General features: G+C 49.4%; 1 protein-coding gene across 6 annotated transcripts in view; it reads left to right on the top strand.

Moving 5' to 3' along the window:
- pcdh19 (protocadherin 19) overlaps positions 1-13,696 on the top strand; it is a 59,913-nt gene extending 46,217 nt beyond the window's left edge. For all 6 annotated transcript variants that reach the window (XM_056600196.1, XM_056600194.1, XM_056600193.1 and 3 more), the window contains exon 5: positions 13,093-13,696. In XM_056600196.1, coding sequence (XP_056456171.1) covers positions 13,093-13,667 — 575 coding nt within the window. In that variant the 3' untranslated portion in view covers positions 13,668-13,696. The remainder of the gene's footprint in view (positions 1-13,092) is intronic.
- The last annotated feature ends 1,341 nt before the right edge of the window (positions 13,697-15,037 follow it).

Raw genomic sequence — 15,037 nt, 5'->3', positions numbered from 1 at the left:
TTCTCTTCCCCCCCCCAGGGCTCCTGCGTGCTGATTTGCGTTGCGGTTCCGTTTCCTCACCCTGGGTCTGGTTGCGTGTGTTAACCCTAACCCTAGCTCTATGGGAGGGCTATGCAGAGTAGAGCAGCCCTGTGTCGTCCGTCCGTCCGTCCCTGACATAAGGTTATTACCTCTGGGGGGGTCATTACCTCCAGGGCACGGGGCAGACCCTCTCCTGATGCATATTCAGTACGGACGGCGGGGTTTGTTGTGTCTTCATTTGGAAAGCCGATTCTTCCACTTCGGAGCGGAGATTGCCTCCCGAGCTCGGCTGTACACCGTAAAGGACAACGGGTCGGAGCCAAGTCATCCTATTATTATTGCCATATTTCATAAGTGCTCTCTCCATCCCTTCATGCCCGCCCTACACTTGGCGGAATCTGATCTTTGTTTTGCAATTTCCTTTTATGAGGACGCCTCAGAAATAGGGAGGCACACATATATGCACACACATACACACACAAACACACACATTGCTGAATTGTGTTTGTGTGTGTGTGGGTGTGTGTGTGTTTGTGACTGTGTGTATGTCCTTGTGTGTCTGTATGACGCATTTGTGTGTTTGTGTATGACTGTGTGCGTGTGTTTGTGAATGTGTCTGTGTGTGTGACTCTATGTGGTGTGTGTGTATATGTGTGTGTGTGTGTGTGCGGGTTTGTATGAATGCGTGTGTGTGTAAGTGCAAACAAGGTGTGTGCCTCCAGCTGACCACCAGCTCTTTGTTGCTCCTATTTGCCGCTCCCTCCTGAAAGGCCGCTGCCCTGGCCGTGCAGACACCACCTGCTCTCCGTCCACCCTGCCCTCACGGGGGAAAAACCCCAACAACCAACGACTCTGGTCCTACACCGAGAGCGGGATGTTGTTCCCCCAATGTGTCAATTAGTGACTTTAACTTTTGTCTTGTTTTCTGCAGCGCCGCTGTTTTGGAATACAATTTAACCGTTTTGGTATATCGACCTATAGCCAGCAGGGTTTTTTTTTAGCCACCAATGTCCCCTAGCCATTAAAACTGAGGATAAAAGGTAATGGGAGAGGTTAGCTATAAAGTTTAATGGCAGACAGGAAAGCCTCTGAAAGGCTCTTTTTAATGATGTGCCTCATCCCATGTATTCGCCATTAAAGATGAGACCAGACGGCACGCAGAGATGAGGAAGGGCCACTGTCGGCAGAAAGTAGGCTCCCTCTCTCCCCTCTTCACATCCTGCTGGACCCACCGTGGAAAACACATGCGTCTAAACAGCCCATAATGGCAGTGCGGCTCCTTTGGAGATCAGCTCGCATTAGCATCACAAGCAGAAGTATCCAAACAAGTCTGCTTCCGACGGAGAAAGTTGGAGGGGGAGCTACTTTTAGAGACGGCCCACCAGATATAATCATGAAGTATAATGAGCCTAAATATGTCCTGTTTTATTAACGGTAGTCCGCTGTAATATCTTCCATTGTGTTTAGTGGGTTTTCAGAGGAAGCCGCCATGTTTCCTTCTGGGCTTTTTTGATCATTCTCCTGCCCTCATTTTCAGGAGTTGTCGGTTTATGTCAGTGCAGTGCACCAATCTACTGTAGTGGAAATGTGGTATAGTTCTCTTCGTATACATTTTTGGAATATTGTTGTTTAGAATTGAAAGTGAATTGGACCAAGTCCTAAAATCAACAACTCCAAAGCAGGTCTTACTGCCTGTGGTACTGATGTGGCCATAGGGGGCGCTATGCTTCACAGTCAAACATTAACTGCTTTGCCCCCCCCCCCCCCCCCTCACCTCATTTCCAAAACATTTCAGAAACTTGGTATGCAGGCCTTGTTTGACATGCTGAATTCTTTGGAAAACCTTAAAATATGAATCGTGATTACAGATGACCATGCCCATGATTCAGCCTGACCTAAGGATATTTAATATTATTTGATTAAGCTAAAAACGAATAAATAGAAATAGAAATGAGGCATCATCGTTCAATCAATCACAAGAACTCTTTTAAGTCACAGAGGGACTCGAAACCTCCTTGCTCATTAGCCTTGCTATTATTAGCATGTTAGAATTCACACGGACAATTGCTCATACCACGAGAAAAACACGCACGGCAACATGTTATTGTATTGCAACGTAATGTTGCGGCATCCTGGTACATCCGTGAGGGTCACATGTCGACGCCCTTGTGTGTTGCGTGCATCGCATCCGAGTCTTATCCAATCAGCAGCTGCTGTCCATTCAACATCACTTAGCGATGGGTCCCTATCAGAAACAGCCCCAGCGACAGGCCTCAAGCCATCGTCAAGGAGACGGCCGCGGGCACGACCGCCCCTGTGCCGTCGACGTGCTCGGCCAGCAGTCCATCTCGGAGAGCATCGTATGCGTTTTTCGACGGGAGCTGGGGGGGGGGGGGGTGGAGGTAAGCATCCATCTTGATGTTTAAGTTTACCCACGGGGCCAGGTTGATTCACAGCTGTCCCCGGGGCCCGCGGAGAAAGGGATCAAGAGGAGAGGCGCGGGGGATTGGGTCTCTGACACCTGTCCCTTCCACTCCACCGCACCGCGGCTCCCCCCCTGCCACACATAAGGGCTTCCCGTGTCACCGCCCTGCGTGCCATCACAAGTGGTGCGGCGCGACTGGGAATCCAATTACTGGGGCTGTGTCATAGCCTGCCAGCCTGCCTGTCCTTATGCACGCCGCGGCACTGTTGCTTCAAATCAGAAAGTATGTGCCCATTAGTTCCCTCTCTTTACCGCGGTGTACCTCCCGCTCCTCAAGCCGCGGACACAAGACGGCGGCTTTCATTTTCTCTTCGCCGGCGCTGGGATTTGCTCGGTTCCCGCGGCTCACGGCTGACAGGCCTTGACGTGGCGTGGCGCCGATGTCGGTGGGCGGGTGGCTGAAATAACGCTTCATGCTCGGGCTTTGGCTCGTCTGATAACAGGCGCGGGTGAGAAGTCTCCCGCGGTGAATAATGGAGACAGACCTCTGAAGGAGACCAGTGGATCTCCCCAACGCCGGAGTACATGTGACAGAGTGAGGGGGAGGGAGGAAGAAGAAGTTGCGAGCATTCTCTTTGCTCTTCTTCCCCTCTTGTTTTCCTCCCGCCTCCCCCCTCCTCCCCCCTCGTCCTCCTCTTCCTCTCCTACTCTCAGAGTTCTCCGAGCTTCCTCAGAGACATTTTATTTGGTACGTTTTCTGCGGGATTCTCAGGAACTCCCTTGATCACAGCTGCAAACACTGCCCCTCATATATATATATATATATATATATATATATATATATATATATATACACACACACACTCACACACACGGCATACATCACTCCACGCGTTGAAAGCCACCGTGCCCTAGTTCCAGAGGTTGTTAAAAGTCTGGCACAAGTCTGACGGTTTTCCGACAGAGGAAAGCTGGGGAGAAAGAAAAAAAAAGAGGAACCGGTGCAAGAGGAGGAAGAAGAAGAGGAGAAAATAAAAAGCAGAATAACAGAATGAAATAGAAATGAGTGGAGATAGATAAAAGATAAAATGGAATATAAAACACATAGTCCTGGCTGACGCAGAGTGAACGTGACTGGATGAGAGGCACATGGCATTAATTATGAAGGGCCCCCACGCTTTTTTTCAGAGTTCCAGTGCGGAAGCTCACGCAGGGAGCTGGAGGGGCCCTTGGCCGAGGGCTGGGGCTCTGTCGCGCTGCGCAGCTGTTTGGGCCCTGCCGTGCATTGATTGGCTGTGCCGAGGCTATGGGGGACTCAGGTGGTGCTGGAGAAGCTTTGAAGTGCTGTGGAGAAGCGGTGGTGGTCGAGGTGGCTGTTGTTGCTGCTGCTGCTGCTAGCGCTGGTTATCAAGACGCCAGGCAGCCCATTCAGAGTAATGACTTGGTTAAACACAAGGGTTGTGCATCTGGTCTGTTGAGCTCGAAATGATGGGCAGTAGGTGATGGGGAAGGCACAAACACGAGTTGCCTTCCCGGAGTTGTGTTAGCACTTATTTTACACCCTTGTATCCTCCCATTGTTCCTTCTTTGTACTGGGAACCAATAAAATACTAAAGGCTCACTGTAGGTGTCACATAGTTCACCAGAAAACAAATAGGACCACATCCTGTCTGGCACGGTCTAATCGACTCTGGCCTTAGATTGCTTCCTCAGAGAAAGACACCGGGGTGACCTGTGAGACCTCAGCAATGTGTTTTCCCCTGAGCCCCCCATGACAGAGACTGCTCTGAGGGGCTCCCTTCGCCCACCACTTACTCTCTCTCTCTGCCTCTCGTCCTCCCTCTCCCTCTCTCTCTCCCTCCCTCTTTCTCGTTATGTCTCTCTCCCTCTCTCGCTCTCCCCTGCCTTGCATCCCCTGCCATCGCTACAATATAAGCCTTTCCCACTGTCCCCCATCCCCACTCATAGATGTAATTTACTGTCTGCCTCGGCTGTCCCTAAATCCCCCTCCCCTCATTCCCTCCACTCAGACTCCAGGGTTTAGGAGCAAATTAGCTCCCTAGCTCGGTCAAGCTTAAACACAGCAGAAATTTAGCATTTGTTCCAGTGTATTTAAAGATGTCCTCTGCAGATGCATTGCGAGTAGAACGGAAAAGGAAAAAGAGATGAGCCCGGTGGACCAATGGGAGGCTTGCTGTCATGGCGATGGCGGCGGGCCTTGTGAGATGTGACCAATGGACGGGCTTGTGTGTTGAGGTTTGGGATGTGTGTGTTGGTCACTGCTCCCGTTGCCCTTCAACGTGATATAGGGCAACCTCTTTTTAGGTTTAGTCTTCAGAACGGCCTTTTCAGCTGTCAGCGTTGAACACAACCGAGTTGTTGTAAGATAGACTTTCATTATGGTGCATTATAAAAACAGGTGTAGCCTTTGTTTTGTACAAAGAAGAAACACAATAATGAAAGATGTGTGTCATTGACAAAGGCTAATCCAAACATCTGTGAGGTCAGAGTCCCTCCACTGCACAATCACAAGCACGCCCTGTCGAGGTTTTTGTGTTTCCAGCAATTGGGCAGTCGGCATTAACTTTTCACCGCCTTGAACCACAGAAAATAGGCTTAGAAAAGCGGCGAGCGAAAGTTCCATTTTTAATGGAATAACAGAATTGTTATTCTTTCTTTGAAGTGTGAACTCCCCTTTTTTTTTTATATCAAGCAGAACTGGGTCACCATGTGTTTCAGTCTGCCCCAGAAATCCCCCCCTTGCAAAAAATAAATAAAACACAGTGTATATATATATACATGAACCCTGTTTTATTTATTTGGATTTACTTATTTGTATATTTATTTACAAAAAAGCATCAAAAGGAATCCTCCCCAAATAATATCCAAAGGTGGCTCTCCGGAGTGGCTCCCTGAATCCCCGTCGCGGCTAACACGCTCGCTCCCGAATTAGTCAGAATCCCTGAAACGAAACACTGTATAATGCTCTGTTCTGTATTCATGTGATAACACACCATATACAGCATGTACTATATATGTACAGTGAAAAATAAATATGGGGTATTGGGTGCGTTTTGCACTGATATATTCTTCCTGAACTGTAGCACAACATACCCCTGTATTTGAGGTCATGAGGACTTTCAATGGGCCATATATATATATATATATAATGCAATACATAGTGATATAATGTCATCTCCAGGGATCTTCTCTCTGCCCTCTTTATCTCTCCCCCTGTTTAGCCCAGTTCAGCTTTACTTAGCCCAGGCTTAGCTCTTCATGCTTGTCTGGCTGGGTTAAATCCAGTTGGTGTGGAGCACCGTGAAACGCAGCCCCGGGCTTATATAATGTGTGAAAAGCCACTGCATCAATTATTACATCAGCTGGTCCGGAGAAGCCCACAGATCACACCAGATCAGTCACGATTACTTTTGAGAAGCCAACCTGCCCCCCCAAGCGTTGCCCTAGCTCCGTTTGTCTTGGTGGCGGCATGGGCGTCGAAAGCCCCCCCCCCTCCCCATCATCACCTCCCCCGTCACCACCACCACCACCCCCCCCCCCCCCACCCCAGAGCCTTCCGTGGCATTTGGAGAATCACAGCCCAGGCTCTGTGACCTCTATCCGCCATTGGTGGTTTGTGTGAGAGGGGGAGCGAGAGAGAGAGAAAGAGGGAGAAAGAGAGAGTGAGAGTGAGAGTGAGAGTGAGAGTGAGAGTGAGAGTGGGAGAGGGAGAGGGAGAGGGAGAGAGAGAGAGCGAGAGAGAGCGAGAGAGTCACAGTAAATGGGGGAGGGATACCTTTCAGCGAAATAGATGCCGTCGCCAGGGCATTAAAATCCCTGCTCCCCCCCAGCCCACCCACATATGTCATCATGACAACCAGCTCGCATCGTTACCGCTACATCAAGCAGTCCATTGGTGGGGGCTCCTGTCTTTGAGCAAAACAATGCACTACGATGACAAAGTGATTTATAAAACAGCATAGTGATTGCTTTTTTCTCTCTCTCTCTCTCTCTCTCTCCCTCTCTCCCTCTCTCCCTCTCACCCTCTCTCTCTCCCTCTCTCTCTCCCCCTCTCTCTCTCTCTCTCTCTCTCTCTCTCCCTCTCACCCTCTCTCTCTCCCTCTCTCTCTCCCCCTCTCTCTCTCTCTCTCTCTCTCCCTCCCTCTCTCCCACTCTCGCCACAGTTACACAGCTGTTAAGCAGATGCTGTTTGTACCAATTTAGAAGCTAGTGCATTGTTTGTCAACACGAGTTTGGAAATTCATTCTTTATGTGGGAGTGAGGAGGGGGGACCTGCTGCATATGGCCTAGGAGGGGTGGGGGGGGAACGCGGTGACACCAGGCAGCGCCGGCTATCGGCACGACGCAACGTCAGCTCTCGCAGGAACGCACGGCGCAAGACGCTGCGGAGAACGAGGCGAGGGATGGCGGGAGATACGGGCGACTTAGCGTGTCTTCCTGCATTAGCGCTCAGACGGGCCGGGCGCGGCACGCTGGAAGTGACTCGCTGTCACACTCACTCACTGACGCCATGATGGACCGAATGGTAAATTATGGCTTGATAAATTGACTGGTACTAATGCTCAGAAATGGATGTGTGGCCATGTGAGGCCCGGCTTCGCCATCCGCACGACACTTTTAACAAGACCGCCCAGCCAGTGTAATTTCCTCCATAATTAATATCTGACTGGAGGAGGAAGGGGCTGCGGGACAGCCACTAGCAGCACACCAGATTTGGGGGATTCATTTAATTTAGCCAATGTGTGCGAGATAGCAACGGTGACGAGATGAAGGGGAAGGGGGGGACCGTGGAGGACGAGCTGTCAGTGTGTGTGTGGGGGGGGGGGTTGTGTGTGTGTGGGCGTGGGTGTGTGTGTGTCAGTGTGGGTGTGTGAGGGTGTGAGTGTGTGAGTGGGTGTCAGTGTGGGTGTGGGTGACTTTGTGTGCTTGTCTCTATGCATGTGTCTCTATGTGTATATGTATGTCCATCTATCGTTGCACTTCCACGTGCGTGCATGTGTGCCCATGTGTATGCGTGCACGTGTGCACGAGCGGGTGCCTGCATGTGTGTGGGTGTGAATGAATGTGTGTGCGCGTGCACACGCGTGTGTGTGTGTGTGTACATGCGCGTCCGTACGTGTGTGTGCACGTGCGCGTGCGTGCCTGTGTGTGAAGGTGAGGCGGGCGTGCCCCGATGCGGCTGAGCCAGATGCGGCGCCCGGGGAAGCGGGTTGGAGCCTCGGTGACTGGTCTCAGAACGATGGGCTCCGCGACAGCACAGCGAGGGTGCACCTCCACTGTTTGTAAAAACAAGACCATCACACTCCATCTTGCCACTCCCGCAGGAGCCGGGCCTCCGGGCTGATTTATGGCCCACAGACCGAGCTGGCTGGCTGGGGTGACAGCGGCACTTGGACCCCTCCCCGGTGACTAGTGTGGGAGGCAGCCAGGCCGCAGCTCCAGCCTCAGCTGGCCATAGAGCTGTCCTCTAGTTAGAGCAGACAAGACATTAAGCCTCGTCCCCGGGTGTGGAGATGAGCCCTGATGGCCGTCCAGCCATCAAGGCCCTGAGCACGCCTCATGGTCCACTCCCTGCACCAATCAGCAGTGCTCTGGCTGCAGCTGGCTGTCCGTCTGTCAGCTCTCTGTTGCTACCACCCCTCTGATTTGTCCGTTGTAATTTCGCGATGAGGAAACCTGCGCCAACAATTTACCTGTCATCTTGGTTAATTGCCGTGGGCTGTCAGGAGGACAGGAGGGAGAACGTGAACACGGGGAGCAGGTGGGCCTGCTGCCTACAGATAATTTACGTCAAAAGTAAAAGGGGTTGAGGGTTTTGTTGTTGCAACTGCAGGCTGATGTCACAGAGATGACAGGGAAAGTTTGGCGATCAGCCTTAAAGTGGGTCATCAGAATTGCAACCCAATTCAGTTCACTACCATTTTGTAGCTGGAGTCTGCTGCGCCACTCAGCCAACGCAGCAAAAGAGACGGAGACAACAAAATGTCAGACTTGTTGTCTGCTTATTACTCGCTCCTTCCCCACACTACGCCTTTCCACACCTTTTTCTTTCGGGTTTAGGAAATGGTGTCCACAAACAAGGAGCAGAATGACAGTGTTCTGTGTTCCATGAGGTTGAATCTCTGTAGGAGATGAATTGTAGTACAATTTACAGGAATCTTTGTCAAACATGTGTGTGTCACGTATTCTGATCTAATTTCTGGACAATCCAAAACCAGGGAATCTGCTTTTATTGCTTTAAAAAAATAGGAAAAGCAAACCTGCATCCATTATTTACAATCTATTTACCATTCCACAGCACTGCGTCAAACCCTGTTTTAGGGATTGTCTCGTCATGAAGCCTGACTGAATGGTGTCATCGGCTCCGTATGGTCCCACACTGTTCTCCCTGCTTCCTGCGTACCTCCTCAGGGCCCCACTAAGGCTAGACGATTTGCTGTCTCATTAAGTCATGTCTCTTCCCTTTCTTTTTTTAATGAATCGTCAGCGAGATACTTACTTTGTGTACTTATTTCTACTCAAAGAATATCCGTTTTATATCATTCCGTTCGAAATCACAGCCAACAGTACCCACAAATAATTCTCTATCTATACTGTAGTTTATCGTCTTCTTCTTTATACAGCAATATTTATCATTTGGCCATTGCATGCATACCAGCGCATGCATATTTTAAGGCATCCGCGATGCCTCTGCTTAGTCTTTGAACCCCGGTTTAAAATTGAAGCACAGAATTACCGATTTCTCGGCAGTGCCGCAGGATTTGATTCAGACTGTCGTCGTTGTTTTGCTCCGCGTTCGTTTTTATTTCGATTTTAAATGTTGGAAGCTCTGGAAATACCGCCAGCCCATGGCGCCCGCTGGAGCTCCCTCAGTAATTAATAGGTATTAAATTGTAGATATGAAATGTTCCCACTGACGTAGCGCGCTGTGCTTTACTTTAAGTCTGTTTCTGGAACTGATTCGCGGGCTTATTTTCTCTTGGAGGCTTTGAATAGACTTTCACCGCAGGGGGGGGCTTCTCTTGACTTCACTCTGCGCTCATTGCAAATTTCAGCAGTGCTTTAAAAGCCATTTAATGGTTCATTTCGCAGCGATGCATTTGTTCTTTTCTTGGATTTGAAAGGCGTTTTATTTCATCCCCAAGTTGAAGGCCTGTCAAATCCTTCTTTTTTTTTGCAGTTTTTTTTTTGTGGGTCAAAAGCGACATCTGCCTTTTGTGGGTTTGTAAGCAGTGGCAGGATGTGACAGTGTTAATGGCACTCAGCTTTCACAACAATGTCATTTGATACCAAATGCTCCCCCATAGACTTTGGTGAACGGAGAGGATATTCACCCCGTGCATAGGGGCTCCGTACCGTCTATTTGTGCCTGGAGATATTTCATTGCCGTATAAAGAGACAGCTTCATAAGGCCTCTGAAAGCGCCTCGTAGTAATTGTAGTAATCTAGTCAATTCTCTCCAGCGGGGGGAACTCTAGGAAATGGTTTTGTCTTTCTTTTTTTAGAGCAGCAAAAAGGGAAGGAAGGAAAAAGATTTCAGTAAAGATTTCAGAATGCTCGCCTCCAATCGATCACCAAAGCTCTTTGGAGCCTATGTAGCCAGCCAGAATTAATTTCTACAATCTGCAATCTGCCTCTTGTAAGCACCAGCCATTTCTGCCCATTCTGTTAAATGAGTGCACTTTATATGATGAAATTATTTATTTTTGCCCAATGAGGGAAGGAAAGAAAAAAAGAAAAAGAAAAAATAGAAACATGTTAACACAAACGAGAAGATGATGTTCTCATGCAAGCTGGATTAAGAAAGATAAAAACATGTAGGATTTACATGGATTAACGACAGAGAACAACAGCAACTGCTTTGTGAGAGAAGGAGCAATAATCAAGGGAATGTTCTGCTCTTTACTGCACTTTTTGGTACCTGCTACAGGTTTACCGTTGCGATGACATTATTCACCTGGGATTTGATCTATGCAGAGAATACCGTGTACTTTGCTCCATCCTCCCACTACACTGCCTTTTGTCTGCTTGTTTGCTTCCATCACAGTCGCTCTGGTCCGTCAACATGTACTCCACATTTGCATGTACCAACACACATGCAAATTGTGAAACATAGATGCAAATAGTTGAGAGGGAAATGAAGTCCGCCTGTGAAAGACGCGGGGAGCTGTTGTGTTCTACTGTACAGCTCTGTGGATTACATAATGCTATATTTTGCACAACGTACTGTAGCAGTGATAACACCCCTTTGACGATGGCAAGGTGAGGGTTCATTATGGATGTGGGAAAGGAGCTGGTGTTTTGCATTCGGTGGATGGAATAAGTAAACTTGTATGTGTGTGTGTACGTGTGTACACACACATACATACTCTCACGTGTGTAGGTGAGAGGCATCTGTGAGGGGTATCTGTGTCACAGGACTGCATATACATGAGTGTCTTTGATTCATGCCGTGCACACACACGTAAAGATTCACACAAACGCAAACGCTCAAACAATCCCATGCACCTGGGTGGAATACTGCTCACTGTTCCAACACTCGTAGATAGAAATGATCACAACGCGTTGCCTCTGGGTTCCCTTCATGATTGGCAGATTGGTTCTGTGTCGAGCAGACTACTGCACCACGGTCGCAGGGTTGGATCGGCCGCGGCCCAGGAGGGTGAGTGGGTGGACGCTGGTTCCATCCCCAGCTCCTTCTAGCGTGTGCAGGAGTGTCCAGTTTTCCATGAGCAAGACACCTAACCCTAGATGCTCCCACCGGCCCGTTGGTGTATTCATGTTGTTATGAATGGGTGACTGTGAGGCACCAACTGTAAAGTGCTTTGGGAGGCTAAGGTCAGGAAAGTGCTGTATAAATGCAGTCCATTAACCATTTAGTCAGTCACTCACAGTGGCTGAGTTTAAATTGCCAGTTGTGCGACTTAATTCAGTCAGTCAGTCATCTATTCACCAAATCATGTGCGTCGCTCATCAGTAATACTTCACGAGAGCCACATCGTGCTAACCTGTCTTGGAGAAACCGGGCCGCGATCTTTAAATATTGATTCCGTTACCTTGGCAGAGGTGCCCCTCAGAGTGCAGGAATGGAGGGCGACGGGGAAAACAGATAATTAAGGATTCTAATTAGGTGATCTGTCAAGCTGTGAGTGCTAGATGTAAGCATGTGGCCTTGGGTCAATGACAATCCGCCCAATAGCTGCCCCCGTGACCTTAGGTCTGTGATGGGAGGGAGGGGGCCGACTGGGCCTTGCCCCCAAACCAGCAGGATTTAGAAATGGCGCTGAGAAATAATTTGAGGGGGGGGGTTAAGTCAGAGAGGCACAAATACCTGGGTCAGGGACGTAGGTCCCATAGAACTGTTTAACGATGAGGCTGCAACGAATGATTCAGATAAACATTGTACTAGAGATAGTGACATAGCAAAGCAACCAGTTTTTACACTGCATTTTCAGTTAAATCAATCAAATGAATGTGTATCGGTGATCCTTAAGTTAATACCATCTCGTTCATTCATTCAGGAGCAGTTGATTTACCCTAGACTTCCACACCCTGCATTACCAACTGCATTACCACCTGGAGAAACTTGGTTGTAGGTTGAAGCTACATAAGTCTATTCGATGTAGAAAAATAAATCTTGCTCCTATGTTCAGCTGAGGTGATTTTAAAATATCTTAAAGCCACTGTGCATGGTTCTGTTTGAGGACCGGTTTTATGAATTGTTTCATGCCACTGTTTGAGGTCATCAGTAAATGAAAGGACATCTTACACAGCTTTTATGGGTATAGGTTATGACAACAGCAACAACAACAACGGTTCACGATGAAATATCTACCGACTGTTTAGTATCCCCCTTTGGCAAACTTTGGTGTGAGTGTGTTATCCTTCAAAGAACCAAAAGAAACAAGGAACACATTGGTCTCCATTATTTGTTGCTATAATGACAAAAAAAACGAACGAAATTGCCTTGAAAGCAATTCACAAAACAAAAGGCTGTGCCGTAATACCGACTGAGACGGCGTCGAAACGTCATTACAAATTTATACCTCGGCGCCGGATGACAGAGTTAGAGGGAGAGAGATGAACCAAGCAACAATACCGCAAACCTGTCTGGTGTCTCTCTCCCCAGACAGATATCTGATTGCACTGTTTAAAGTCCCCTTTCATCAAGTGTTTTCACACAAAAAAATTTGATGTGCAGGCTGTAAACGGCCTTGTGATCCATCTCTAGTTGTAAGGTCTTAGCTAGAAACTTTTTAAGTAAAGGCAGCGAAACCTTTGTGGAAATGTGTTTTCGTATGATTTAAAGGCTTCATAGCCTCCCCCCACTTAACCCCAGCCCCCTCTTACACACTCGTAGTATGTTGTACGTCCTGGCACTTAATGTACGCACTTATTGTAGGTTTTACGTTCTTGCACTTTAAAATAGTACTTATCCTCGCTGTCTTTGTTGTACACAGGGTCAGTGCCTGGCACTGACATGTCCTATGAACATCCTTACTGCGATATATTGTTTCTCCTTCTTCTTACAAATGTACATAAAAAATGCGTCAGTATAAAAAAGAAGTGTCGTTTGGACCGCCCATCTAACCATGGCTCTTGTCCTTCTCCTTGGCACCCCCCAGACCCCGGTGAAGGCTTCCACTGCCAGGACGAGTGCCGCATCCTGGGCCACTCCGACCGCTGCTGGATGCCCCGCGTCTCCGTCCCGGCACGGGCCAAGTCCCCGGAGCACGGCCGCAACGTCATCGCCCTGTCGATAGAGGCCACCACGGTGGAGGTGCCCCACCACTACGAGGACGGCACCGCCAAAAGGACTTTTGCCACCTTCGGCAAGGACGGTCCGGAGGAGGCCGAGCGCGCCGACCTCAAGGCCCGGCGGACTCTGAGCGAGTCGCAGCAGGTGTGCAGCCCCAAGGCCAACGGAGGGGCGGTGCGCGAGGCCGGCAACGGCCGCGAGGCCGGCAGCCCCATCACCTCCCCCGTGCACCTGAAGAGCCCCGCCTCCAAGCAGCCGCCGTCCGCGTACAACACCCTCAAGTGCCGAGACGCCGAGCGCATCGCCAACCACAGCCTGCTGCGGCAGCCGGAGGGGAAGGACAGCGAGCCCGCCGTCCGTGAGATGAACACCCTGCTGCAGCACGACGCCCGCGACAAGGAGTCCCCCGGCAGCAAGCGGCTCAAGGATATCGTGCTCTAGCGGGCCGTCCCGTACCCCGACGCGCAGGCATGGGGGGAGGGGGGGGGGGGGAGGGGGCGGTGATGATCGCCCCAGGCCACTAGCCCACTTCCCACAACCACACTCACCCCCCCCCCCCCGCGGAGACCCTCACCCACTCACCCACCCAACCAAACAAACGACACCGTGCACGTACAAGTGTACGCAACACGCATTTCTATACACCCACGATAGCTGTTTGTACGCATCGGACAAAGCTAAAGGAAGGCTGTGGATTTAAGACGGCCTCGGCGGGGAGGAGCGGCGGCAGAGCCGACGGCCGGCGGAGGAACTGGCGGAACGCTGCAGCTAGTTGTGTACCGAGGTAGTGATGTGGCTTTGTTGTAGTTGCAGTACGATTTATTTTGGGTTTTTTCGTCATGTTTCCTTTTCGGTCGACAGTCTGCGCCGAGTAGACTCACAGACGAGGGACTGTTGGTTGGAATCGGAGTGAGCCTGGCCGGCTCCCCTCCTCCCTTGAGCCAAACTCCAGACCCCAACCCGCGCGGGCACAACAGGGGGCCAACCGAGACGTACAATTATGCCTTTTTTGAACTGCTGTTTTTTCACAAAATGATTTTTTTTGCCTTCTTTGGTTTTGCAGTCGCCCTACCTGCCGAAATCTCTCATTGCTTAATTGTACAGTGATCACTTCAACGTAATAAACCGACCAACACAGGATTCTTCTGAACTCTTACCCACAAATCGCCGCGTCACAGTTTCCGGCGCACAAGAGAGAAGGAAATGGGGGTCAGGGGGACAATTTACACAATCCTTTCTCGGTCTGCGTACACCAGGAGGCCGGACAGCCCGAGTGTCATCGAACTGTGAGGTCTTTAGACTATATCTGTTTTTAATCACGTACGGTGCCGAATGAACTCTCCACCTCCGCTCAGAACCCTGGGAGAGGGACAGACTGTTCCTTGTGTTCCCGTTGAGCTAACCAAGGAGGAAGAAGAGGAAGAGCAGAAGAAGAAGAAGAAGAATTCACAACAACAACAACAACAACTACAACAGACTTATTGTTTTTGAAATCTCCTGTGCCCAACCTTGATTGTAGCCCGTGGAGCACAAGTTAGAAGTTTGTGCTCTTGTACTTTTCTGACTTTTGACTAGGGGGCTAGGAATAGAAGGGATAGTCACTCATGTCTTGCTATGTGAAACTCTGTATAGGGTTTGCTATTATCATTTTTAATAACCTGTTGTTATGTGACAATCCCTTTAATGTTTTGTTTCAAGAGTAAATAAAAAAAACAAAAAACAAATAAACATTGGTGTTCAACTGAAGCTACCGTAGCGTTTGTTACACAAACACAAAAATGAAAAAAATATAAGCCAAAATATATTTTATA

The sequence above is a fragment of the Gadus chalcogrammus genome, chromosome 10 (genome assembly GCF_026213295.1).
Source record: "Gadus chalcogrammus isolate NIFS_2021 chromosome 10, NIFS_Gcha_1.0, whole genome shotgun sequence".
NCBI lineage: Eukaryota > Metazoa > Chordata > Actinopteri > Gadiformes > Gadidae > Gadus > Gadus chalcogrammus.
The sequence above is the reverse complement of the archived record's forward strand: the minus strand, read 5'-3'. Positions and strand labels throughout refer to the sequence as shown.